A 26,086-nucleotide genomic window follows, 5' to 3' on the forward strand; every position below is an offset into this window, starting at 1 on the left:
TACAGGACCACCACATATGGAAAAAAGTTCCCTCTTTTTTTTTTGCATTTCCAAGCAATTCGGACTCATATTGGGGTGCAAATTAACTTTGGCACTAAAAAATAAACATACCTCACTTTACAACAATAGCTGGAACTGCTGGTACAAATGGTTAGACCAAAGATAGATTTCACACTATAAGGCAAAAGAGGATAGGATAAACCCATAGCAGTGATATACAAATACAGGTAAAGATCAGGTGTGTGTATATGGCATAAATTAAGGGGGGGAAAAGAGATCTTACAAACTGTTGAAGATGAGAATGTTTTTAATTGCTTTCTATTTTTTCTTTCTATTTTCTTCTTTTTTTCTTTTCTTTTCTTTCATTTGTGTATGTGTTGTTGGTTTGTTTTAATTGTAAAATTAATAAAATTTATTTATTAAAAGTTTTGGAAGTTTGGCTCGAGACACATATTTAAATAGGGGTAACTGCCAGAATCCTGACAATGGCCACCGAACCAGCGGTAAAACAATTTGAATCCCACCACTGAAATGGTCGTAAGTCCAGGACGGCCTCTAGTTAAATCTTCCGCCCTCTTTCTCTTTCAGCAAATTGGTGGGCAAAAGATGGAAACGAACCAAGGAGGGAAGCAACCTAGAACTAAGATAGAATTTTCCTGACAGAACAATTAACCAGTGGAACGACTTGCCTCTAGATGTTGTGTATGCTCCAACACTGGAAGTTTTTCCGTTTGGTTTTAGGAGTTGGATGGGGGCTATTTTAGGGTCTACATCGAAAGTGTCCATCTTCGGCAACTTTAAGACTTGTGGACTTCGACTCCCAGAATTCCCCAGCCAGCCAATTCCTGTTTCTTTTTCTCTTACTCCCCTAAAGTGGAGAGAGATTGCAGAGGAAGGGATTACAAGAGAGTAAGCTATGCTGGCTGCGGAGAATCCTGAGAGTTGAAGTCCACAAGTCTTAAAAATTGCCGAGAGTCGACATCCTTACTCTAACACCAATATGGTGATTTCGGCACCTCCTTCCTCCTACGTCAGGAAGAGAATCAAATTCCAAATTAAGCCCAAAACTCCTTCCTGTCCACAACGACTTCGAAACTCGAGGTCTTTCCCATTCCACCACCCCCCCCCCATAATTTTTCATCTTTGTCTGGAATGAAGAAGGAAGAGACAGAGATGGAGGGGCGAAAAAAATGGCCTTTGGATGCCATATGACAAACGTCATCTTGGGTCAGGGGAACCAGAGTGCAGTGTCCGGAGAGATCATGGGTGCCGTGGGAGCTGGCCTGGAGATGCCAAGCCCTCTGCCTTTCATGCCGATTTTGCAAGAAGAGAGGCCCCATTCGAGATCTCCAGGGACACAGGATCTCTCTGCTTCTAAAGTGACTTGTCCTCTTGCCAAAATTTCTTTGGAAGGGAGCAGTTGGCGTCTGCTTTTCTGCAGTTCCCACCGTCGATTTGGTTAAATAAATCAATAATAATAATAATAATAATAATAATAATAATAATAATAATAATAATAATAATAATAATAACAACAGCCTCTTCTTTCAGACCCACTCTGAGGATCCCGTAGACCCAACTTAATCCGACATTCAGCAATCGGGGGTGGGTGGGGGGAATTATTTATTTTACTACGGATGAACATTCGTAGCTCAGGGTTGAAATGAGAGGTGCTGGGTGCTCCCTGAACTTGGTGGCTTCCTTGCAGGCGTTTCATGACCCAATTAGGTCACATCATCAGTGCCAGAAGGGAGGGGAGTTGTGGAATGGAGGAAGAGGAGGAGGAGGAGGAGGAGGAGGAGGAGTCTTGTGGGGTCCTTGGTGCTCTCTGAGCTTGGTGGTTTTCATACAGAGGTTTCATTACCCTACTAGGTAATATCATCAGTGTTAGAAGGGAGGGGGATAATTGTAGAATGATGGAGGAGGAGGAGGAGGAAGGAGGGAAGGGGGAGAGGAGGAGGAGGAGGAGGAGGAGGAGGAGGGGAGGGGGGAGGAGGAGGAGGAGGAGAGGAAAAGACTATGGGGTCCTTGGTGCTCTCTGAACTTGGTGGTTTTCTTGCAGGCGTTTCATTACCCAACTAGGTAACATCATCAGTGCCAGGAGGGAGGGGGTTGTGGAATGATGGAGGAGGAGGAAGGAGGGAAGGGGGAGAGGAGGACGAGGAGGAGGAGGAGGAGGAGGAGGAGGAGAGGAAAAGGACTGTGGGGTCCTTGGTACTCTCTGAACTTGGTGGTTTTCTTGCAGACATTTCATTATCCAACTAGATAATATCATCAGAAGGAAAGGTTTGTGGAAAGGAGGAGGAGGAGGAGGAGAGGAGGAGGAGGAGGAGGAGGAGGAGGAGGAGGAGGAGGAGGAGGAGAACTGTGTGGTCCTGGAGGCTTTCAAGAAGAGATTGGACTGCCCTCTGTCAGAAATGGTGTAGGGTCTCCTGCTTGAGGGGTGGGGGGGGGTTGGACTAGATGACCTCCAAGGTCCCTTCCAACTCTCTGTTAATCTATATTCAATGGAACAGAAGTTGTCTTCGGAAGTTGTGGGAACTTCATCCCTGGAGGCTTTCAAGAAGAGACTGGACTGCCCTCGGTCAGATATATGGTGTAGGGTCTCCTGCTTGGGCGGGGGGGGGTGGGGGTTTGGACTAGATGACCTCCAAGGTCCCTTCCAACTCTCTGTTAATCTGTTGCTTGGCTTGGAGTATCAACAAGACTGAAGAGCCGAGAGCCAGAGAGGTAAGGAAGAGGGAAAAGACCCGTGATCAGATCCTGCCCTCTGCTGGCCGAGCTAAAAACAGCACTAAAATCTTTACTATTTAAAAAAAAACAGAGAGAGAGAGAGAATTTTGGCTTATCTCCAAAAATGCCAAATCTCATTTGATTGGCTTAATGAGAGGCCACTAGGCAATCTTGGGGCATCTAAAAAAGATGCCCTTTCAGCCAATCCTTTTTCAAAGGATTTCATTCGCCTCCGTGGCGCAGTGGTTAGAGTGCAGGACTGCAGGCTACTTCTGCTGACTGCCAGCAGCCTGCAATTTGGCAGATCGAATCTCCCCAGGCTCAAGGTTGACTCAGCCTTCTGTCCTTCCACGGTCAGTCAAATGAGGACCCAGATTGTTGGGGACAAGAGGCTGACTCTGTAAACCACTCAGAGTGGGGGCTGGAAAGCCTTGTGAAGCGGTATATAAGTCTAAGGGCTATTGTCAGCGTTCCAATGAAATTCCCCATTTCATTCAGCACTCAGAAAGTTCCTCCAAGGAAGAACGTATTAAAGAAGTCAGACTGGCACATCTGGGAAAACCCAAATCTAAGAGTTCCGGGTTTTCCCTTTGTAACTGAAAACCAAAACCTCAGGCCCTGCACCCACCAGTCCATCCCATGGTTCAATCAGCCATCGCCCCAACGGGAGACATTCCTCCAACCACTCCTTGCCAGGTGCAGGGTGGCTTGTCCTTGACTTTATGGGAAGAGTGTTGTTGTCAGCTCACAAAATATTTCTATGGTCTTTTTAGAGTTGCCAACAGAAAGGGAGGAGGGAAAGGGGTTTGGAAAGAGCAGTGCGGCAGCTTGGAAACCAAAAGTGCATTCTATAAATAGTTTTTCAAAGATAGTAACTAGGTGACTGAAGTTTCTGTCTCGAAAATATCTAACTGGAGAGCATGATTGATGATTCTGGGCTATGGATGTGTCCCATTGGAGAATATGAATTATGATACACCCAGAGGGTGGGGAAAAACCAGGCTCAAGGTTGACTCAGCCTTCTGTCCTTCCACGGTCAGTCAAATGAGGACCTAGATTGTTGGGGGCAAGAGGCTGACTCTAAAACCGCTTAGAGAAGGACTGTGATGCCTTGTGAAGCGGTACGTCAACTCAAAAAAATATTTCTATGGTCTTTTTAGAGTGGCCAACAGAAAGGGAGGGGGGGGGAAAGGGGTTTGAAAGAGCAGTGCGGCAGCTTGCAAACCGAAAGTGCATTCCATACATAGTTTTTCCAAGATAGTAACGAGGTGACTGAAGTTTCTGCCGGGCAGATATCTAACTGGAGAGCATGATTGAGGACTCTTGGCTATGGATGTGTCCCATTGCAGAATATGAATTAAGATACACCCGGGGGGAGAAAACCAGGCTCAAGGGTGACAAGGAATGCTGTTCTCAGAGTCGGCTGCACCCAGGCAATGCCGGCATGTTAACTCCCAATAAATCCTTTTGAAGTTTTTGGAAGTTTGGCTTGAGACTCACAATTTAATTGGGGGTAACTGCCAGAATCCTGACATGGTATATAAATCTAAGGATTATTGCTATTTCAATGACTCGTGTGCACATATGCACATGCATACATGCCCCTGTGGGAATCTGATTCCGAGGGGGAGGCCGAGCAGCTGACAGGGAGTGGGAGCATGGCTCCGTTGGCTGTGGAGGAAACTGGGGAAGGGCAAAGTCCGGCTGGGCAGAGCAGGGGAGAGGGAGAACAAGGGAGAGGGAGTTCAGAGGAAGACCCAGGCCCACCTCCTCTTCATCCTAGGGCACGCAGGGAGGAACGGAGAAGGGAGCAACGTGAGTTGCATGGCTTATGGGGGAGGAAAGGGCCCTGATTCCCTTCATTAGCTGCACCTGGGAAGACAGTGTTTAAAAAGGGAAGCTGCACACAGCAAAGTTGTCGGAAGCAAATTTTGAGTTATCTGTTATTGTCGAGGCTTATCTGGGTTCCTGGCGTCTTCCCAACTGTGTGTGTGATTTGCTGGCCTTTCCAGTCTGCAATTCCTTCTCCTGCCCTGTCCAGTTAATTACTACAGTTTGGTTTGTTTGGATTTGAAGTTACAGTTTGTGTGTACCTTGTTTTGGACTGAATTTTCTGCAGCCCAAGGCTGTTCCTGGAAGAGTTGTTTTTCTCCAGCCGAAGGTAACTTGGACATTGGGGGCAAAGTTGGAGGTATTAAAGGGAGTCTTCTTACTTATGGGACTGTGTTGCCTTTGTGCCATGCCCTGGGCCATCACACACACACACACACACACACACACACACACACACAATGAACAGAGAGCAGACGAGGTGCAGGAAACAGAAGTTCTTTGCTTTATGTTCCCAATACAAAACCGCCGAGGGAGTGGGGGGGGGGAGGAAACCTGGCCGGCGGGCGCTGAGGGAGGGTCCTCCTCAGATGTCAGAGATGGAGAGCAGCAGGGCGGTGGGAGAGGAGGGGGCTCGCCTGCTGCCGTGAATCTGGCCCTTCCAATGGTGCTCCTGCGCCGCATCCAAGTTCTCTCCAGATTCCAGGATGTCCGGGACTGGCAAGGAAGAGAGAAAACAGGGTTACTGTTAAGCCTGGATTCCCCAACGGGTGTTAAGGAAAACAAACTAAACAGAACGTGCAGCGAAGTCAGATAGGCAGACAGGTAAATGTGTGAGATACGTTTTCTAGTTAACACACAGTAAAAATACAGATACGCTTGTGCTATCAAAAATATAGTTTATTCCATTTAAGAATTATAGCATAGTCAAATGTAACAGTCCATTAGTCATATATCAATTTCAGTCAAGTCTTGTCGGGGATACTCTATTTGCAAAGTCCGTGTTGAATAGCCAATGTCAGTACACTTACAATAAATCAGTCCAATCTTTATTTTCTCTCCATTGAGAAAAATCAACACTCCTTCTTCTCTCCCCGTTCCAGCAAGAACGCAGTCATCAATCCATTCAGTAATTAGGGATCAGTAAGCCAGAGAGAGAGAGCTGCAATTGCCTCGCTTCTAATATAGTGCTTTTACAACCACACCCTTAATTACATTCCTGCAGTTAAAGTTACACACACTTTAACTAACAAACCATGATACCATATTTAGTATTTTTACCCAAACCAGTTAGGGTAAACAATGTTATCCCTAACAGTTACCATTCATTGCACGAAGGATTGGTTCAAAACGGGGGTCCCTCCTGACCCCCCCCCTTTAAGAGCAATTAAGAGTGATCTCTCAGTGATCCACTCTGTCACCCGTGACCCAATAGGACGCTGGTTGGATGGCATCAAGAGCCGTTTTTTCCCCTCCTCCGTGTCCATCTCTTCCTTTCCTGTTCCAGACAAATATAAGACCTCGAGTTTATAAGTCGTTGTGGACAGGAAGGACTTTTGGGTTTAATGTGGAATTTGATTCTCCTTCTGACATAGGAGAAAGGAAGTGCCGAAATCGCCATATTGGTGTAGAGCAGGGGTCTCCAACCTTGGCAACTTTAAGCCTGGAGGACTTCAACTCCCAGATTCCCCAGCCAGCAAAGCTGGCTGGGGAATTCTAGGAGTTGAAGTCCTCCAGGCTTAAAGTTGCCAAGGTTGGAGACCCCTGGTGTAGAGTAGGACGCAACTTTTAAGACTTGTGGGTTTCGACTCTCAGGATTCTCCCCAGCCAGCATAGCCTTACTCTCTTGTAATCCCTTCCTCTGCAATCTCTCTCCACTTGAGGAGATTAAGAGAGAGAGGGGGGGAAAAAAGCAGGCATGCCTGGCTGGGGAATTCTGGGAGCTGAAGTCCACCAGTCTTAAAATGGCCAAAGATGGACACTTTTGGTGTAGGCCCTAAAAGAAGGTAAAGGGTGAAGGTTCCCCTCCCTGCACATCCGTGCTAGTCGTTTTTGGTTTTAGCGGGGCGCTGCTCATCTCCGTCACGAAGCCGAAGAAGAGCCGGCGGTGTCCGGAGACGTCTCCGTGGTCCTGTGGCCGGCAGGACTAAACGCCTTCTAAGGCGCATGGAACGCTGTTCCCTTCCCTCCAAAGATGGTTCCTATTTTTCTACTTGCATTTTTTTTACGTCCTTTCGAACTGCTAGGTTGGCAGAAGTTGGGACAAGGAACAGGAGCTCACTCCGTGACGCAGCGCTAGGGATTCGAACCGCCGAACTGCCGAACTTTCGGATCAACAAGCTCAGCGTCTTAAGTCACTAATCCACCACAACCAACCCTTATTCTCTTGTAATCCCTTCCTCTGCAATCTCTTCACTTTAAGGGGTAAGAGAAAAAGAAACAGACATGGCTGGGCTGGGGAATTCTGGGAGTTGAAGTCCACAAGTCTTAAAATGGCCGAAGATGGACAGTTATGGTATAGACCCTAAAGTAAAGTAAGGGTAAAGGTTCCCCTCGCACATTATTTTCAGCTCTAAAGGGCGGTACTCATCTCTGTTACTAGGCCAAAAGCCAGCGCCGTCCGAAGACGTCTCCATGGTCATGTGGCCGGCAGGACTAAACGCCTGAAGGCGCATGGAACGCCGTTCCCTTCCCACCCAAATAGTGGTTCCTATTTTTCTACTTGCATTTTTTTTTACGTCCTTTCGAACTGCTAGGTTGGCAGAAGCTGGGACAAGGCACGGGAGCTCACTCCATCATGCGGCGCTAGGGATTCGAACCGCCGAACTGCCGACCTTTTGGATCGACAAGCTCTGCATCTTCACCACTGAGTCCCATTTAAGAGCATTAAGGGGCCCCAAATCTTTCTAGGGGGGGGTCTCTTCCCCCGTTTCCATAGGTAACCTCAACTTATTACCAGAATTTAGCCATCAATTTCTGTCGCTCTGCAACTAGCGGTGTGAGTTTTGGACTGTTTTTACCCCCTCTTTCCCGCCACCATTGTTAAGTGAATCACCGCAGTTGTTAAGTGAGCAATATAGTCATTAAGCGAATCTGGCTTCCTCCTTGACTTGGCTGGACTAGGAAGGTCGTAAAAGGGGAGCCGTGGGGCGCTGCGGCCATCATTAACACGAGTCAGTTGCTACCAAGCATCCGAATTTTGATCCCGCGATCGTAAAGGATGCTGAGACGGTCGTTAAGTGTGAAAAAACGGCCGACAGTCGCTTTTTCCAGAGCAGCTGTAACTCCGGACGGTCGCTAAATGAACGGTTGTTTTAAGTCGAGGACTGCCTGTCTAGGGTCGCCTGCCTTTGGGCAGGGGCTGGACTAGAAGACCTCTAAGGGTCCTTTCCAACATTGGATCCCCTGGAACTCACTTGGGATCGCCACACTTCTGTCGTTGGTGTTCAGCTGCCACAGGTTTTCTTTCTGGCTCACCTGTGAGGGCAAAAAAGGGGGGTAAAAAGCTACCTCAGAAATGTCCCCCAGATCTCTTCAGATCCAACCCCAAAACCTCCAGTTTCAGGAGAAGTCTATCTGTATCTTCTTTTCTTCTCCAGAAACCTTACCGTGTTTCCCCGAAAATAAGACCCTCAAACACACACTCACACTCTCTCACACACACACACGCACATATCTCCACCAAAAAAGGCGCCAGGCCTTATTTATGAGGGGATATCATCCACTGACTAACCTCACTTGCGAGCGTCGCCTCCCGGCCTCCATTTTTGCAGTCTGTGATAAAAATCAAATCCATTCAGGTATTCAGACAACCGAATACCGGAGACCCGTGAACAATATATAAAAGCTTTATTACGAAGCTTTTGCCAAAGGGAATTCTGCCCGTGGGCAGAAAACATTTTCCCCCCAGGAGGGCTGAGGTTTATATACAGGTTCAAATATACAGTCTCTGCCCCTTTCCTGGGTTCATAATCTATCCAAGCTACGTATCTCCCTATGCAACACCCATATTATTGTAGCATAACATCTGTTTCCTTGTCCTGTTTACCTGTTCCCATTTCCGGTAACCTCCACCATTAACACGACACTGGTCAGCGTAACCTACTGAATATGTAATCTTTATGCAAAACCATAGAAAATAGATAATTTTTCCAGTAAATTATCTTAGGTTAATGCAGAGGTTAAAGATGGTGTTACCATTGCTTTAGATTTTCACAGGTATAATTTTTACATATCACACAGTCAGATGCCTTTAGGAATTTCTTCTTCTGCGGCCGGAAAGGCTTCCCTGAAGGCCTCTGCAGCCGATAGGATCGATCCAAAGCTTTGTTACCAGCTCCAGAGGCCTTCAGGAAAGCCTTTGCCAGCTGCAGAAGAAACGGGCCGGCAAGGCAGGTGTCAGGATGTGCGAGGCCTGGCTACACCTGTCCAAAGGTAAGTAGTAGGGCAGCTCTACCTGCCCCCCATCCTCACCCTAGTTTAATTTCTACCCGTCCACTCTGGAGTGGGTGGGATCTTAATTAGGGCTTATTTTGGGGGGTAGGGCTTATATTGGGAGGATGTGTGAAAATCAAGCTAAGGCTTACACAGAAACACACCTATATGTTCTGTCCCACCTGTATCCACAGATGAAACTTCAAGTTATATAGTTCAAATACTTTACAAAACCAAAGACAGAAGATTCAATTGCTCTGTTATCACAGTCCTTTGGTAATCCTCCTAGAATCTGTCCGGCAATTCTGTATAGTTCGTAAATCACAACGCAGTAATCGGACGCAATTCTTTCCAAGGCAAAATTCACTTTGTTTCCAGCAAATATTTCAAAGTCGTGCACTCCCTTATATCCTCTAAGAGAGGGCGTGTCAGTCTCATTAATTAATCCTTTGCTGGACATCTCTTTTCTAATTGAGATTGTCGTCTCAATCTTCTCCTAGTTCTGGCATCCAGCCAGCATCCGGCAGTTTCATCACCGCTTGAAGTCTCTGATACATTTTCCTGATTAACAGTTAACACCTGAGGTGTAATTAGGGAAGTAGATTCAGGGGAGGGACTGGACTCTGAATCCTCCAATAAATCAGGTTCATCTCTCGAATCCAACTCCTCTCCCTCTACTTGACTCTCCTCCAAGTCACTTAATAATGCAGGCTCGAATCTCAGTGCCAGATCGTCTTCCTCACTCGAACCCACATCTGCTGACTGATCAGGTTCAAGTCTCGGAGTCACAACACCTATACATACACACATTATACACAAACACACACACCTACAGATACAAATACAACCCTACACACAAATATGCACCTACAGCACAAATACACACCTACACACCTACACACACAAATCAAATCAAATAAATAAATCTACACCTACACACACAAACACACAAATACACACCTACACACATACCTACACACATACAAACACACCTATATACACACACTACTCACAAACACACATCTATACATACAAATACAAACCTACACACAAATACACACCTACAACACAAAAACACACCTACACGCACAAATACACACCTACACACAAAAACATACATATACACACAAATCTATACCTACACATCTACACACACAAATCTACACCTACACACACAAACACACAAATACACACCTACACACATACCTACACACATACAAACACACCTATACACACACACTACACACAAATACACATCTACACATACAAATACAAACCTACACACAAATACGCGCCTACAACACAAAAACACACCTGCACACACAAATACACACCTACACACCTACACACAAAAACATATACACACAAATACACACCTACACACCTACACACACAAATATACCCCCACACACAAACACACACAAACACACAAACACACACCTACACACCAACACACACACCTACACACACAGAAACACACCTATACACACACACTACACACAAACACACATCTACACAAATACAAACCTACACACAAATACGCACCTACAACACACACACACCTATACACACAAAAACACACCTACACACAAACACACACACCTACACACACAGAAACACACCTATACACACACACTACACACAAACACACATCTACACAAATACAAACCTACACACAAATACGCACCTACAACACACACACACCTATACACACAAAAACACACCTACACACAAACACACACACCTACACACACAATACACACTTACACACACAATACATGCCTGCGCACACACTCTAACACACACATATCTACACACATATCGTTCACTTATCTCCTTGGAGGCTATTTTTGCCCGGGTGCAACACCCATGTGTACACAGACACACACAGACACACACACATGCACACAGATACCTGCAGTCTGCTCACCTTCTTGGTTGTTTTTCCTGTCCAGGTGCAACACAAACACCACCACCCCATACACACACTTGCAGTCTACTCACCTCCTTGGTTGTCTTTCTCGTCCAGGTGCAACACAAGCACACACACACACACGTGCACACACAGAGAGACATACAGTCCACCCATCCCCTTGGGGACTTTCCCTGCTTGGATGCAACACCCACGTAAGCACGTGTCCGGACACACAACCCACTCACCTCCTTAGCGGCTTTCCCCGGCCAGGTGTCCACGCAAGGGCGCAGGAGCCTGCCCACGGCTGCGAGCACCTGTCCCCACGCCTTCAGCACCTTCGGTTCGCGGCGACAGTCCGGCAGGTGGGCAGGCGGTCCAGAGGCAGGGGTGGCAGTGCCCGTGATCCAGAGGATGGAGAAGGGCTTGACTCCCTTCGAGCCGGGCCAGACGGAGCTCCTTTGCGGCCTGGAGCAGCGAAAGGGATAAGAGGAGAGCAGAACCGCAGCAGAGCTTGGAACCGGCGGAGAGAGCCAGGAAGATGCTGGGTGAGAGACCCAGGAGAAGGGGGATTCTGGTCCTGGCCAGCTGGGGGGGGCTTGGGGCCCCTCTGTCCCTCTCAGCTCACCCCACCTCGCAGGGTTGTTGTGGCAGGGAAAAGAAGAGGGGACAACATTAGGAACGTACGCTGCCTTTGAGTTGCGTGAAATTAAGGAGGGAGAGCAATCGAACAAGAAAAGAAATACAGGTAGCTCTTGCTTTAACCACAGCTGAGCCCCAAATTCCTGCGGTTAAGTGAATTTGGCTCCATTTTATGACTTCTTTGCCACCATTGTTAAGTGAATCCCCGCAACTGTTAAGTTAGGAAAGCAAGTTATGAAGTGAATCTGGCTTCCCTGTTGACTTTGTTTGTCAGAAGGTCGCAAAAGGAGATCACGTGACCCCGGGACACCGTGACCGTCATAAATAGGAGCCACTTGCCAAGCACCTCAGTTTTGATCACGTGGCCATGGGGATGCTGCAACGGTCATAAGTGTGAAAAGTGGTCATAAATTCCCTTTTGTTTAGTGATGCTATAACTTTGAACAGTCACTAAAGGAATTGTTGTAAGTCGAGGACTGGAATAGAATAGAACATAATTCTTTTATTGGCCAAGTGTGATTGGACACACAAGGACTTTGTCTTGGTGCAAATGCTCTCAGACTACCTGTCAAACCAAGTCCAGAGGCACTGATCACACCCCTGTGAATCTTACAGGTAGTCCTCGACTTACAACAGTTACCCTACCCTAACCCTTCCCATGTTACAAATCAAAGTCCAGTGTTTTGGACTGTTACTCTCCTAAATCCTGTCGCTAAATCATGTTACTCTCCTAAATCCTGTCGCTAAATCATGTTACTCTCCTAAATCCTCCTCTCCTAAATCCTGTCGCTAAATCCTGTTACTCTCCTACATCCTCCTCTCCTAAATCCTGTCTCTAAATCCTGTTATTCTCCTAATCCTGTCGCTAAATCCTGTTACTCTCCTACATCCTCCTCTCCTAAATCCTGTCTCTAAATCCTGTTACTCTCCTAAATCCTGTCGCTAAATCCTGTTACTCTCCTACATCCTCCTCTCCTAAATCCTGTCTCTAAATCCTGTTACTCTCCTAAATCCTTTTGCTAAATCCTGTTACTCTCCTAGATCCTCCTCTCCTAAATCCTTTTGCTAAATCCTGTTACTCTCCTACATCCTCCTCTCCTAAATCCTTTTGCTAAATCCTGTTACTCTCCTACATCCTCCTCTCCTAAATCCTGTCACTAAATCCTGTTACTCTCCTAAATCCTCCTCTCCTAAATCCTTTTGCTAAATCCTGTTATTCTCCTAAATCCTCCTCTCCTAAATCCTTTTGCTAAATCCTGTTACTCTCCTAGATCCTCCCTCTCCTAAATCCTTTTGCTAAATCCTGTTACTCTCCTACATCCTCCTCTCCTAAATCCTGTCTCTAAATCCTGTTATTCTCCTAATCCTGTCGCTAAATCCTGTTACTCTCCTACATCCTCCTCTCCTAAATCCTGTCTCTAAATCCTGTTACTCTCCTAAATCCTGTCGCTAAATCCTGTTACTCTCCTAGATCCTCTTCTCCTAAATCCTTTTGCTAAATCCTGTTACTCTCCTACATCCTCCTCTCCTAAATCCTTTTGCTAAATCCTGTTACTCTCCTACATCCTCCTCTCCTAAATCCTGTCACTAAATCCTGTTACTCTCCTAAATCCTCCTCTCCTAAATTCTTTTGCTAAATCCTGTTATTCTCCTAAATCCTCCTCTCCTAAATCCTTTTGCTAAATCCTGTTACTCTCCTAAATCCTCCTCTCCTAAATCCTGTCACTAAATCCTGTTACTCTCCTAAATCCTCCTCTCCTAAATCCTGTCACTAAATCCTGTTACTCTCCTAAATCCTCCTCTCCTAAATCCTTTTGCTAAATCCTGTTACTCTCCTACATCCTCCTCTCCTAAATCCTTTTGCTAAATCCTGTTACTCTCCTACATCCTCCTCTCCTAAATCCTGTCACTAAATCCTGTTACTCTCCTAAATCCTCCTCTCCTAAATTCTTTTGCTAAATCCTGTTATTCTCCTAAATCCTCCTCTCCTAAATTCTTTTGCTAAATCCTGTTATTCTCCTAAATCCTCCTCTCCTAAATCCTGTCACTAAATCCTGTTACTCTCCTAAATCCTCCTCTCCTAAATCCTGTCACTAAATCCTGTTACTCTCCTAAATCCTCCTCTCCTAAATCCTGTCACTAAATCCTATTACTCTCCTAAATCCTCCTCTCCTAAATCCTGTCGCTAAATCCTGTTACCCTCCTAAATCCTCCTCTCCTAAATCCTTTTGCTAAATCCTGTTACCCTCCTAAATCCTCCTCTCCTAAATCCTGTCACTAAATCCTGTTACTCTCCTAAATCCTCCTCTCCTAAATCCTGTCGCTAAATCCTGTTACCCTCCTAAATCCTCCTCTCCTAAATCCTTTTGCTAAATCCTGTTACCCTTCTAAATCCTCCTCTCCTAAATCCTGTCACTAAATCCTGTTACTCTCCTAAATCTTTTGCTAAATCCTGTTACCCTCCTAAATCCTCCTCTCCTAAATCCTGTCACTAAATCCTGTTACTCTCCTAAATCCTCCTCTCCTAAATCCTGTTGGTAATTCCTGTTACTCTCCTAAATCCTCCTCTCCTAAATCCTGTTGCTAAATCCTGTTACTCTCCTACATCCTCCTCTCCTAAATCCTGTCTCTAAATCCTGTTACTCTCCTAAATCCTCCTCTCCTAAATCCTGTCGCTAAATCCTGTTACTCTCCTAAATCCTCCTCTCCTAAATCCTTTTGCTAAATCCTGTTACTCTCCTAAATCCTCCTCTCCTAAATCCTGTCGCTAAATCCTGTTACTCTCCTAAATCCTCCTCTCCTAAATCCTGTCGCTAAATCCTGTTACTCTCCTACATCCTCGTCTCCTAAATCCTGTCGCTAAATCCTGTTACTCTCCTACATCCTCCTCTCCTAAATCCTGTCTCTAAATCCTGTTACTCTCCTAAATCCTCCTCTCCTAAATCCTTTTGCTAAATCCTGTTACCCTCCTAAATCCTCCTCTCCTAAATCCTTTTGCTAAATCCTGTTACTCTCCTAAATCCTCCTCTCCTGTAACTTACTTGGCGTCATGCAGCTTGCAGAGCCCAAACAAATGGCTTTTCCAGGCTGGAGGATGGCTAGCAAAGGGATCCTGTGTGGGGGGAAAAAAGCAAAGGATGGGGCAAGCATTATTTTATTTTATTTTGGAAGACGCATTTATCCCTGCGAACCAATCCCGGCTGGAAAAAACACACGGAAATCCAAAATACACAGACGGCAAAGCCCCAGGCGGGGCAAGTCACCACGGAGCATTGGCTGAGACTGGAAGAACAGGCCGTGTGAGAACAGCTGGAGTCACAACTTGTGAGACCAGCAGCTGGACACAGATAGATAATGGTAGATAGATGATAGATGGGGAGAGGGGAGGGAGGGAGGAAGGGAGGAGAGGGGGAGAAAGAGATATGGATAAATACATATGGATAGATAGATGATAGATGAGAGAGCAATGAGAGAGAAATAGATTGTAGATAGATAGATAGAGATAGATAGATAAATATAGATATAGATATACGGTAGATATAGATAGATATAGATGTATAGACATAGAGGCATTTTGATAGGTAGGTAGGTAAATAGGATAGATAGATAGAAATAGATGAGAGATGATAGAGAAATAGAGACATAGATAGATAGATAGAGATAGATAGATAAATATAGATATAGATATAGATGTATAGACATAGAGGCATTTTGATAGGTAGGTAGGTAAATAGGATAGATAGATAGAAATAAATGAGAGATGATAGAGAAAGTGAGAGATAGATAGATAGATAGAGATAGATAGATAAATATAGATATAGATATAGATGTATAGACATAGAGGCATTTTGATAGGTAGGTAGGTAAATAGGATAGATAGATAGAAATAGATGAGAGATGAGAGAGAAATAGAGACATAGAGTGAGAGATAGATAGAGATAGATAGATAAATATAGATATAGATATATAGATATATGGTAGATATAGATAGATATAGATATATAGACATAGAGGCATTTTGATAGGTAGGTAGGTAAATAGGATAGATAGATAGAAATAGATGAGAGATGATAGAGAAATAGAGACATAGATAGAGTGAGAGATAGATAGATAGAGATAGTTAGATAAGTAGGTAGGTAGGATAGATAATAGATGAGAGAGAAATAAAGACATGATAGAGAGACAGATAGTTAGATAGGTAGGTAGGTGGGTCAGTAGATAGATAGATGAGACATAGATATAGGCATAGATAGATATAAACATAGATAGACAGAGACAGACAGACAAACATAGACAGATATAGATACTGATAGGAGAGAGAGAGAGAGAGAGAGAGGCAGGGAGACAGATAGATGTAGACAACAGATAGATGGAGTAGATAATAAATATAGAGACAGAGAGACAGAGAGAAATAGATGAGACAGACGAAAGAGAGACAGACAGACAGCTGCACCGAGGTAGAGAGATAGACAGAGTGAAAAGAGGCACCGGCCTAGAATCCCTACGTAGCCACAAACTAAAGTCCAGCCTCCCTTGAGTGCCCCGTGCTTAGCTGGGGCAGCGGGCTTCTATGGAGAAGATTCCCACCCGTCGACATTTAGCAGGACATCCGTTTCATTGACCCCCCTCCATGCCATCAGAGCTCTGGACCTCCACCCTCTTCCCCCTCAGCCCCCCCACTCCAATTCTCCCCAAGAGCTTCTACCTTGAACGTGCCGGAGTCTTGAGCTGCTACCACGGCGATGATTTGGTGGGAGAGCAGGATGAGCAGCGGCATCAGGGAGGCGGCAGCGGGAATGGTGAGGAGCACCCTGGTCCCCAGGTGACCCCGTTAAGGTTGGTGTGGGAGAAGAGAGGATGCCAGGGGGGGGGGCAGAGCTGGGATAGGTGGGTGGGTGGGCTGCCTGGAGCAGGGAGGGGTGGGGAGGCAGTCCCTGCGCATAAACTTCCGGAAACACGGACCTCCAAGAGGTCAATGGGGAGAGAGGGCCTTCAGGCTGCATCAACCTGCAAGAGAAGATGCTTCAGCCTGTTAACCGAATCGTAGAGTTGGAAAGGGACCCTGGAGGTCTTCTAGTCCAACCCACTGGCAGGAGACCCGACGCCATCCCAGACAAATGGTGGTCCAACCTCTTTCTGAATGACTCCAGTGGTGGAGCAATGCCCACAACTTCTGGAGAAAAAAACATTCCATTGTTTAATTCAGGGGTCTTCAACTCACCGAAGGCCAAGTTTGAAGACCCTTGGATTAATGGATCAGGGTTTGTAGAATAGCAGAGTTGGAAGGGACCTTGGAGGTCTTCTAGTCCAGCCCTCTGCTCAGGCAGGAAACCCTACACCATTTCAGACTAATGGTTGCCCAATCTCTCCTTAAAAACCCTCCAGTGATGGGAGCAGCCACAACTTCTGGTGGCAAGCAGTTCCACTGGTTAATTGTCATATTAAGAGCAACTGCGTTCTCTTCGCTGACAATGTAAAGCTACTCAACACCACCTACAACACTGCTACCCTTCCAAAAGACCTCGACTATGTATCAGAACGGTCAATCAAATGGCAACTTCAAATCTCAACAAATAAATGCTCCTTCTTACATATTGGCAAAATAAATCAGAAAATAAAATACAAGCTAAATAGTCAAGACCTTGTTGATGATCCAAGCTCTAGAAAGGACCTTGGAATACTCATCTCTAATGATCTAAGTGCTAGAGCCCACTGCAACTACATAGCCAAAAAGGCATTAAGAGTTGTTAACCTAATCTTAAGGAGCTTTTTCTCTAGTAATATCACACTACTAACTAGAGCATACAAAACATTTGCTAGACCAATACTCGAATACAGCTCATCAGTCTGAAACCCACATTACGTATCTGATATTAGCACAGTTGAGAAAGTCCAGAAATATTTCACAAGAAGAGTTCTCCACTCCTCTACTCGTTGTACAATACCTTATGCCACCAGACTTGAAATTCTAGACCTAGAAAACCTTGAATTACGCCATCTTCGGTCTGATTTAAGCATGGTATATAAAATCATACATTGCAATGTCCTACCTGTCAATGAATACTTCAGCTTCAACCTTAACAACACAAGAGCAAACAATAGATACAAACTCAAGGTTAATCGCACCAAACTCAATTGCAGGAAATACGACTTCAGCCACAGAGTGGTCAATGTCTGGAATCCTCTACCTGACTCTGTGGTTTCTTCCCCAAACCCCCAAAACTTTAACCTTAGACTGTCTACTATTGACCTCACCCCTTTCCTAAGAGGTCTGTAGGGGGCGTGCATAAGCGCACCAACGTGCCTACTGTCCCTGTCCTATTGTTTCTTTTATTTTTATTTTTTATTTTTCTTATATGTATCCATGTATTCATAATTATGTTTTTACTTATACCTATTATCTTGTAAGCAATTGACAAATCAAAATAAAATAAAAAATAAAATAAAACAGCCTGGAGAATTAGGGTATCAACAGCAGCAACAATAGCATGATGGATGTATTGAAAGGTTGGAACCAACGATGACATTCTGTTAGTGTTGTTCTATGGTTAATGTATTAATAATCCTCTCCTTATATATGTGCAGGAGGCTAATGGAAAAGATATCAAAACACAAACGACCCAGGAGATTACAACGCAGGACCCAGGATACCACAACAAAAGAACTCACAAGCCCATCACACAACCCATTACCCAAGCCGTTAAAACACGAGAGGCTAATGGAAAAAAGATCACTACAAAACAAACGACCCAGGAGATTACAGCACAAGATCCAGGATATCTCCACAACAAAACTCACAAGGCCATCACACAGCCCATTATACCAACCTCAACTCCATCAACCAATCAAGAGGCAGCAGTGCAGCCAACCAGCCCAGCACACCAGCCCCCACCACCAGTATTTATAGAGAGACGGCAGCTCCGATCACACACTGCTTGCACTGGCACGAAGCCGAAAGCATCAGCCTGAGGATGGCGAGTGGGACCTCACCGAAACGTCGCCAAGATACTCTTAATCTTACACGGGAAAAGACCCGAACATGCCAAGACCTGCATACCTGTACCCGTGAAAATCTACAAAAACATATAAATATATATATATGTATATGTATATGTATATATGTAGTTTTCTTAAGTTTTCACGGGTACTTACATGTATGGCCTTCAGCTTTGTTCGGGTATTTTCCCACGTCATAGTAGTGGTGCTTTTAAAGTTGTAGCAACGTTTCAGCAGAATCTCATCTGCCATCATCAGGCTTCTGTATTGTGTCCGTCTGTGAGTCAGACTTTTACAGTGGTTTCAGATTTAAATTTGGGGCAGCTTATTGCTGTGCCAGAATGGTTTTTTCTTCATCCTGATTGGTTGAGAGTCTTGGTCTGTGTTTATTGGTCTTGGAGTTTGCTGTGTTCTGCTTCTAATATCTTCTGTCTGTTTTTTTGGCTCTTTTTGTATCTTGATTGGCTGGCAGCATTGTGTTACTTTATTGGAGGCCTTTAGTGCAGCTTGGCTTCGGGTAAATGGACGGCTATCATTAGTTAGGAAGCTGGGTTTCATCTGGGCGCCTGGTTGGGATGTGTTTGAGCTGGAGGTATCAGGGGGGATCTGTTTGTGCCCAGGTGTTTGCCTGGCTTGTGGTGTGGAGATTTTTTTGTTTGTGAGTGCAGGCTTACAAATGATTGACAGCCTGGTGGAATCATCTCTTCTGTTCATGCTTTCTGGTCTTTTTCTCAAAAAATAATATATATATAATTCAAGGTGATGCTATCAAAACTCTGCCTGTTTTGTTTTTACCCACATCGTATGTGTGTGTGTATATCTTTGGTTATTCGGGTTTTCTCCTGCGTAAGATTGGAAGTATCTAGGCAACGTTTCGATGAAGTCTCATTCATCATCTTCAGGCTTGTGTCTTCAGCTCTGTGCTTCTCAGAGTGATGTGAGCTTGCAGCTGCTGCTTCCTTTTAACTGCTAGTGGGGGTGTGACTTGATTGGGTGGGGGCTTGGCTGTGTTCTGATTGGGTGGGGGTGTGTTCAGCTGAAGACACAAGCCTGAAGATGATGAATGAGACTTCATCGAAACGTTGCCTAGATACTTCCAATCTTACGCAGGAGAAAACCCGAATAACCAAAGATCTATCTATCTATCTATCTATCTGTCTGTCTGTCTGTCTGTCTGTCTGTCTGTCTGTCTGTCTGTCTGTCTGTCTGTCTGTCTGTCTATCTATCTATCTATCTATCTATCTATCTATCTATCTATAAATATATGGTATTCGGCTTGGTTCGGGTATTTTCCCACATTGTACTACAATGTACAATGTAGTACATTGTACTACAATGACGTGGGAAAATACCCGAACCAAGCCGAATACCATACATGGGTACCCATGAAAACTTAAGAAAACACACACACACACACACACACACACACACACATATATATATATATATACACACACACACACACACACACACACACACACACATATATATATATATATATATATATATATATATATATATATATATATATATATATATATATATATATATATATATATACATATACATATACATATACATATACATATACATATACATATACATATACATATACATATACATATATATATATCCTGGCCAATGTGGGGATAAGAGAGGGTCAAAGAAAAAAAAGGGGGGGAGGAAAGGTGCAAGGCCAAAGGATACGTGCAGATCTTTTCCACACCAAAGGGCTGCTGGAAGTTAAGCGCCAGGTAAGTGAAGCAGGCGAGGAGAGCCACCAGGTCGTAGATGGTCAGGAAGAAGACAAAGAGGAGGAAGAAACGGAAGTTGTGGCAGCCGATACAGTTGTTCACCCACAGGCAGTGATGGTCGAATTCCTGCGCCAGCGCCCAGAAAGAGATGGGAGGGGGGAGAAAGGGACACGCCGGGGGAGATCTTAGAGGAAAAGGGAGTATCTCTCTAGCTGCATTCACACAACGTACAAAGAGCCAGTTCGGTTTAATGGCTAGAAAGTGGGAGACCATGAGTTCTAGTCCCGCCTTAGGCATGAAAGGCAGCTGGGTGACTTTGGGCCAATCACCAGGAGACGGTGAGTTCTAGTCCCGCCTTAGGCATGAAAGACAGCTGGGTGACTTTGGGCCAATCACCAGGAGACGGGGAGTTCTAGTCCCGCCTTAGGCATGAAAGGCAGCTGGGTGACTTTGGGCCAATCACCAGGAGACGGGAGTTCTAGTCCCGCCTTAGGCATGAAAGACAGCTGGGTGACTTTGGGCCAATCACCAGGAGACGGTGAATTCTAGTCCCGCCTTAGGCATGAAAGGCAGCTGGGTGACTTTGGGCCAATCACCAGGAGACGGGAGTTCTTGTCCCACCTTAGGCATGAAAGGCAGCTGGGTGACTTTGGGCCAATCACCAGGAGACGGGGAGTTCTAGTCCCACCTTAGGCATGAAAGACAGCTGGGTGACTTTGGGCCAATCACCAGGAGTCTGTGAGTTCTAGTCCCACCTTAGGCATGAAAGCCGGCTGGGTGACTTTGGGCCAATCACCAGGAGACGGGGAGTTCTTGTCCCACCTTAGGCATGAAAGGCAGCTGGGTGACTTTGGAGTTCCAATCACCAGGCATGACGCAGTGGAGACTTTTCACCAGGAGACTAGTCCCGCCTTAGGCATGAAAGGCAGCTGGGTGACTTTGGGCCAATCACCAGGAGACGGGGAGTTCTAGTCCCGCCTTAGGCATGAAAGACAGCTGGGTGACTTTGGGCCAATCACCAGGAGACGGGGAGTTCTAGTCCACCTTAGGCATGAAAGACAGCTGGGTGACTTTGGGCCAATCACCAGGAGACGGGGAGTTCTAGTCCCGCCTTAGGCATGAAAGCCAGCTGGGTGACTTTGGGCCAATCACCAGGAGACGGGGAGTTCTAGTCCCACCTTAGGCATGAAAGACAGCTGGGTGACTTTGGGCCAATCACCAGGAGACGGGGAGTTCTAGTCCCACCTTAGGCATGAAAGACAGCTGGGTGACTTTGGGCCAATCACCAGGAGTCTGTGAGTTCTAGTCCCACCTTAGGCATGAAAGCCGGCTGGGTGACTTTGGGCCAATCACCAGGAGACGGGGAGTTCTAGTCCCACCTTAGGCATGAAAGACAGCTGGGTGACTTTGGGCCAATCACCAGGAGATGGGGAGTTCTAGTCCCGCCTTAGGCACGAAAGGTGGTTGGGTGACTTTAGACCAATCACCAGGAGGCGGTGAGTTCTAGTTCCGCCTTAAACACAAAAGTGGAATAGCTGACTTTGTGCCAATCACCAGGAGACGGGGAGTTCTAGTCATGCCTTAAGCCTGAAAGCCAGCTGGCTGACTGTTGATCTTACTAGCAGCTTCAGATAAGAGACCACCAGGAAATGCATTTGAGAGAGTCCTTGAGTTACAACCGTAATAGAGCCTGCCCATCATGGTTGTAGAGTGTGGCAGTTGTAAAGCAGGTCACCCCACATGACCGGCTTGATTTTCCCGCCATTTTTGCAATGGTGCTTAAGCAAATGTTGGCGTCGTAAAGCGAGCACTGCCATCCTTAAGTGAACCAATTGTTTTATTAGGGGCTGCTTTTGCCAAAGTGCAGGAAGTCCTCGATTTATGACCACAAATGAGCCCCAAATTTCTGTTACCGACCCAGACAGCTGTTTTGGGTTTCGCCCCATTTTATGACTTTCTCTTGCCTTGGTTGTTAAGTGAATCACTGTCATTAAGTGAGTCACGAATCTGGCTTCCCTGTCAAGTTTGCTTGCTGCGAGGTCGCAAAAAGGGGATCGTGTGACCTCTCCCCCTCCTGGGAACGTCCTAAATACGAGGCAAAAGTTCTGAATTTTGATCACCTGACCGTGCGAGATTCAGCAACGGTCATTAAGTGTGAAACATGGTTGTAACTTTTCCCCATACCGTTGTACACTTCAAACAATCACAGGTGTTTGGTTTTACAGCTTGATGGGGGGAGGAAGGGGAGAAATGGTGTGTTTGTCTCTTCCAGCCGTACTTTACCTCCACACAAATGTTGCACCAGCGACAATGGAAAGTGTGCGGCAAGCAGTACAACTGGCAGTTGTTGCACCAGTGTTGCTGGCGGCTGCCCAGCGTGTTGGCCTGGTTCTCCAGCTCTTCTTCAATGCCTGGGAAGGAAGGAAAGGAGACCACGAGGTGTGAAAACAAGCCTGACTGAGTAGAATAGAATAGAATAACAGAATTGGAAGGGACCTTGGAGGTCTTCTAGTCCAACCCCCTGCTTAGGAAGGAAACCCTCGGCCATTTCAGACAAATGGCCCTCCAATCTCTTCTTAAAAACTTCCAGTGGCAAGTAGTTCCACTTATTGTTCTCACTGTCAGGAAATTTCTCCTTATTTCTAGGTTTGATCTCCCTCTGAGGAACTTCCTTCCTTCCTTCTCCTTCCTTTCTTCTTCCTTTCTTCCTTCTCTTTCCTTCCTTCCTTCCCCCTACCTTCCTTTCTTCCTTCTCCTTCCTTCCTTCTCCTTCCATCCTTCCTTCTCCTTCCTTCCTTCTTCCTTCCTTCTCCTTCCTTTCTTCTTCCTTCCTTCTCTTTCCTTCCTTCTTTCTCTTTCCTTCCTTCCTTCTCCTTCCTTTCTTCCTTCTTTCTCTTTCCTTCCTTCCTTCTCCTTCCTTTCTTCCTTCCTTCTCCTTCCTTCCTTCCCCCTCCTACCTTCCTTTCTTCCTTCTCCTTCCTTCTCCTTCCTTCCCCCTCCTACCTTCCTTCCTTCCTTCTCCTTCCTTTCTTCTTCCTTCCTTCCTTCCTTCTCTTTCCTTCCTTCCTTCTCCTTCTTTCCTTCCTTCTCCTTCCTTTCTTCTTCCTTCCTTCCTTCTCTTTCCTTCCTTCCTTCTCTTTCCTTCCTTCCTTCTCTTTCCTCCCTTCTCCTTCCTTTCTTCTTCCTTCCTTCCTTCTTCCTTCCTTCCTTCCTTCCTTCCTTCCTTCCTTCCTTCCTTCCTTCCTTCCTTCCTTCCTTCTCCTTCCTCCTTCCTTCCTTCCTTCCTTCCTTCTCCTTCCTTCCTTCCTTCCTTCCTTCTCTTTCCTTCCTTCCTTCTCCTTCTTTCCTTCCTTCTCCTTCCTTTCTTCTTCCTTCCTTCCTTCTCTTATCTTCCTTCCTTCTCTTTCCTTCCTTCCTTCTCCTTCCTTCCTTCCTTCCTTCCTTCCTTCCTTCCTTCCTTCCTTCCTTCCTTCTCCTTCCTCCTTCTTTCCTTCTCCTTCCTTTCTTCCTTCCTTCTCCTTCCTTCCTTCCCCCTCCTACCTTCCTTTCTTCCTTCTCCTTCCTTCTCCTTCCTTCCCCCTCCTACCTTCCTTCCTTCTCCTTCCTTTCTTCTTCCTTCCTTCCTTCCTTCTTTCTCCTTCTTTCCTTCCTTCTCCTTCCTTTCTTCTTCCTTCCTTCCTTCCTTCTCCTTACTTCCTTCCTTCCTTCCTTCCTTTTCTTTCCTTCCTTCCTTCTCCTTCTTTCCTTCCTTCTCCTTCCTTTCTTCTTCCTTCCTTCCTTCTCTTTCCTTCCTTCCTTTCCTTCCTTCCTTCCTTCCTTCCTTCCTTCCTTCCTTCCTTCCTTCCTTCCTTCCTTCCTTCCTTCTCCTTCCTCCTTCCTTCCTTCTCCTTCCTTTCTTCCTTCCTTCTCCTTCCTTCCTTCCCCCTCCTACCTTCCTTTCTTCCTTCTCCTTCCTTCTCCTTCCTTCCCCCTCCTACCTTCCTTCCTTCTCCTTCCTTTCTTCTTCCTTCCTTCCTTCCTTCTCCTTCTTTCCTTCCTTCTCCTTCCTTTCTTCTTCCTTCCTTCCTTCTCTTTCCTTCCTTCCTTCTCTTTCCTTCCTTCCTTCTCTTTCCTTCCTTCCTTCTCTTTCCTTCCTTCTCCTTCCTTTCTTATTCCTTCCTTCCTTTCTTCTTCCTGCCTTCCTTCTTTTTCCTTCCTTCCTTCCTTCCTTCCTTCCTTCCTTCCTTCCTTCCTTCCTTCCTTCCTTCCTTCCTTCCTTCCTTCCTTCTCCTTCCTTCCTTCCTTCCTTCCTTCCTTCCTTCCTTCCTTCCTTCCTTCTCCTTCCTTCCTTTCTTCTTCCTTCCTTCCTTCTCCTTCCTCCTTCCTTCCTCCCTCCCTATCATAGAATCCTAGAACCTTGGAGGTCTTCTAGTCCAGCCCCCTTGTGCAAGCAGGAGCCCCTATAACATTCCAGACAAGTGGCTGTCCAGTCCCTTCTTAAAAGCCTCCAGTGATGGATCACCCACAACTTCTGGTGGCAAGGAGTTCCACTGGTTAATTGTTCTAACTTTTAGGAAGTTTCTCCTTATTTCTAGGTTGGTTGTGTTTGGGTTCTGCAAGGAGTTCACACACACACAGACAAACACACACAAAAAACAGTTTGGGTAGTTTTGAAAAGTAAGGAGAAAAACCCCACAGACAAGGCACCTGCTGATTTCTTTCCCAGTTTTGTATTTTATATTATAAACTAATAATAATAATAATAATAATAATAATAATAATAATAATAATAATAACAACAACAACAACAACAATATGAGGAGGGAGGGAGGGCTACTCGTATCACTTCTACAGGTAGTTCTCCAGTTACAAGCATTTGTTTAGCGGCCGTTCAAAGTTACAACGGCACTGGAAAAAAGGGACTTTTAGTCTCTTCGAGGAAAGTGGGTAAAAAATTTTGTTTTGGGGGGGGGGCTAACAGTGGATGAACGGTGGAAGAGGAGCACCCCAAGAAAGGAGTGGGCTCCCCTTGCTGAAGGTGGCCAAAGTGGGAAGTAGGTAACCTTGTCATTAGGGGATAATTTCATAGCTTTCTGCACCGAAAGCTGCGGGTTGGGCTAGATGACCTCTAAGGCACCCTGTAACGTTCTGCGATTCTAGGGTCATTGGGGTGTCCTTCAGGCAAGAGGGGTGGGGTAATGGGAACTCTCGCTTACCTTTACGGAGGATCCCCGTGTCTGTGAAACTGGTGAGGAAGAAGTAGAGGATGGTCAGGATGAGAAGGTTGCCAGAAATGACGGGGAAAGCCCAGGAGACGTTCAGGCCCAGCCAGGTGCCCCTGAGGACAGCAAAGGACATTGTGGTTCTGTCACACGTGGGGACTCCCACAACAGCGGCAACTTCTCTTTAGCACAGGTTCACTAACCGGCTAACCTGAAGTCCACCTGAAGAAGGTGGACTTCAACTCCCAGGATTCCCAGAAGGTGGACTTCAACTCCCAGGATTCCCAGAAGGTGGACCTCAACTCCCAGAATTCCCAGAAGGTGGACCTCAACTCCCAGGATTCCCAGAAGGTGGACCTCAACTCCCAGGATTCCCAGAAGGTGGACTTCAACTCCCAGGATTCCCAGAAGGTGGACCTCAACTCCCAGGATTCCCAGAAGGTGGACCTCAACTCCCAGGATTCCCAGAAGGTGGACCTCAACTCCCAGGATTCCCAGAAGGTGGACCTCAACTCCCAGAATTCCCAGAAGGTGGACCTCAACTCCCAGGATTCCCAGAAGGTGGACCTCAACTCCCAGGATAC

The 26,086-nt window shown here is 45.9% G+C and overlaps 1 protein-coding gene across 2 annotated transcripts in view; it reads right to left on the minus strand.

Annotated features, from left to right (window-relative positions):
• Nucleotides 1-5,046: 5,046 nt before the first annotated feature.
• The window catches only part of ZDHHC19 (zDHHC palmitoyltransferase 19), a 23,715-nt gene continuing 2,675 nt past the window's right edge, over nt 5,047-26,086 (minus strand). Inside the window, exons 2-9 of one of the 2 annotated variants that reach the window (XM_087965603.1) lie at nt 25,497-25,618; nt 22,585-22,712; nt 20,255-20,427; nt 16,257-16,362; nt 14,593-14,663; nt 11,158-11,377; nt 7,980-8,040; nt 5,047-5,280 (exon numbers count right to left, since the gene is read on the minus strand). In XM_087965603.1, the coding sequence (XP_087821729.1) occupies nt 5,150-5,280; nt 7,980-8,040; nt 11,158-11,377; nt 14,593-14,663; nt 16,257-16,362; nt 20,255-20,427; nt 22,585-22,712; nt 25,497-25,618 (1,012 nt within the window). In that variant the 3' untranslated portion in view covers nt 5,047-5,149. The remainder of the gene's footprint in view (nt 5,281-7,979; nt 8,041-11,157; nt 11,378-14,592; nt 14,664-16,256; nt 16,363-20,254; nt 20,428-22,584; nt 22,713-25,496; nt 25,619-26,086) is intronic. The other variant, XM_087965604.1, reaches the window with a different exon arrangement.

The sequence above is a fragment of the Notechis scutatus genome, chromosome 4 (genome assembly GCF_049901735.1).
Source record: "Notechis scutatus isolate UNSWTSFEM ecotype Mainland chromosome 4, rNotScu1.2, whole genome shotgun sequence".
NCBI classification, from domain to species: Eukaryota; Metazoa; Chordata; class Lepidosauria; order Squamata; family Elapidae; genus Notechis; species Notechis scutatus.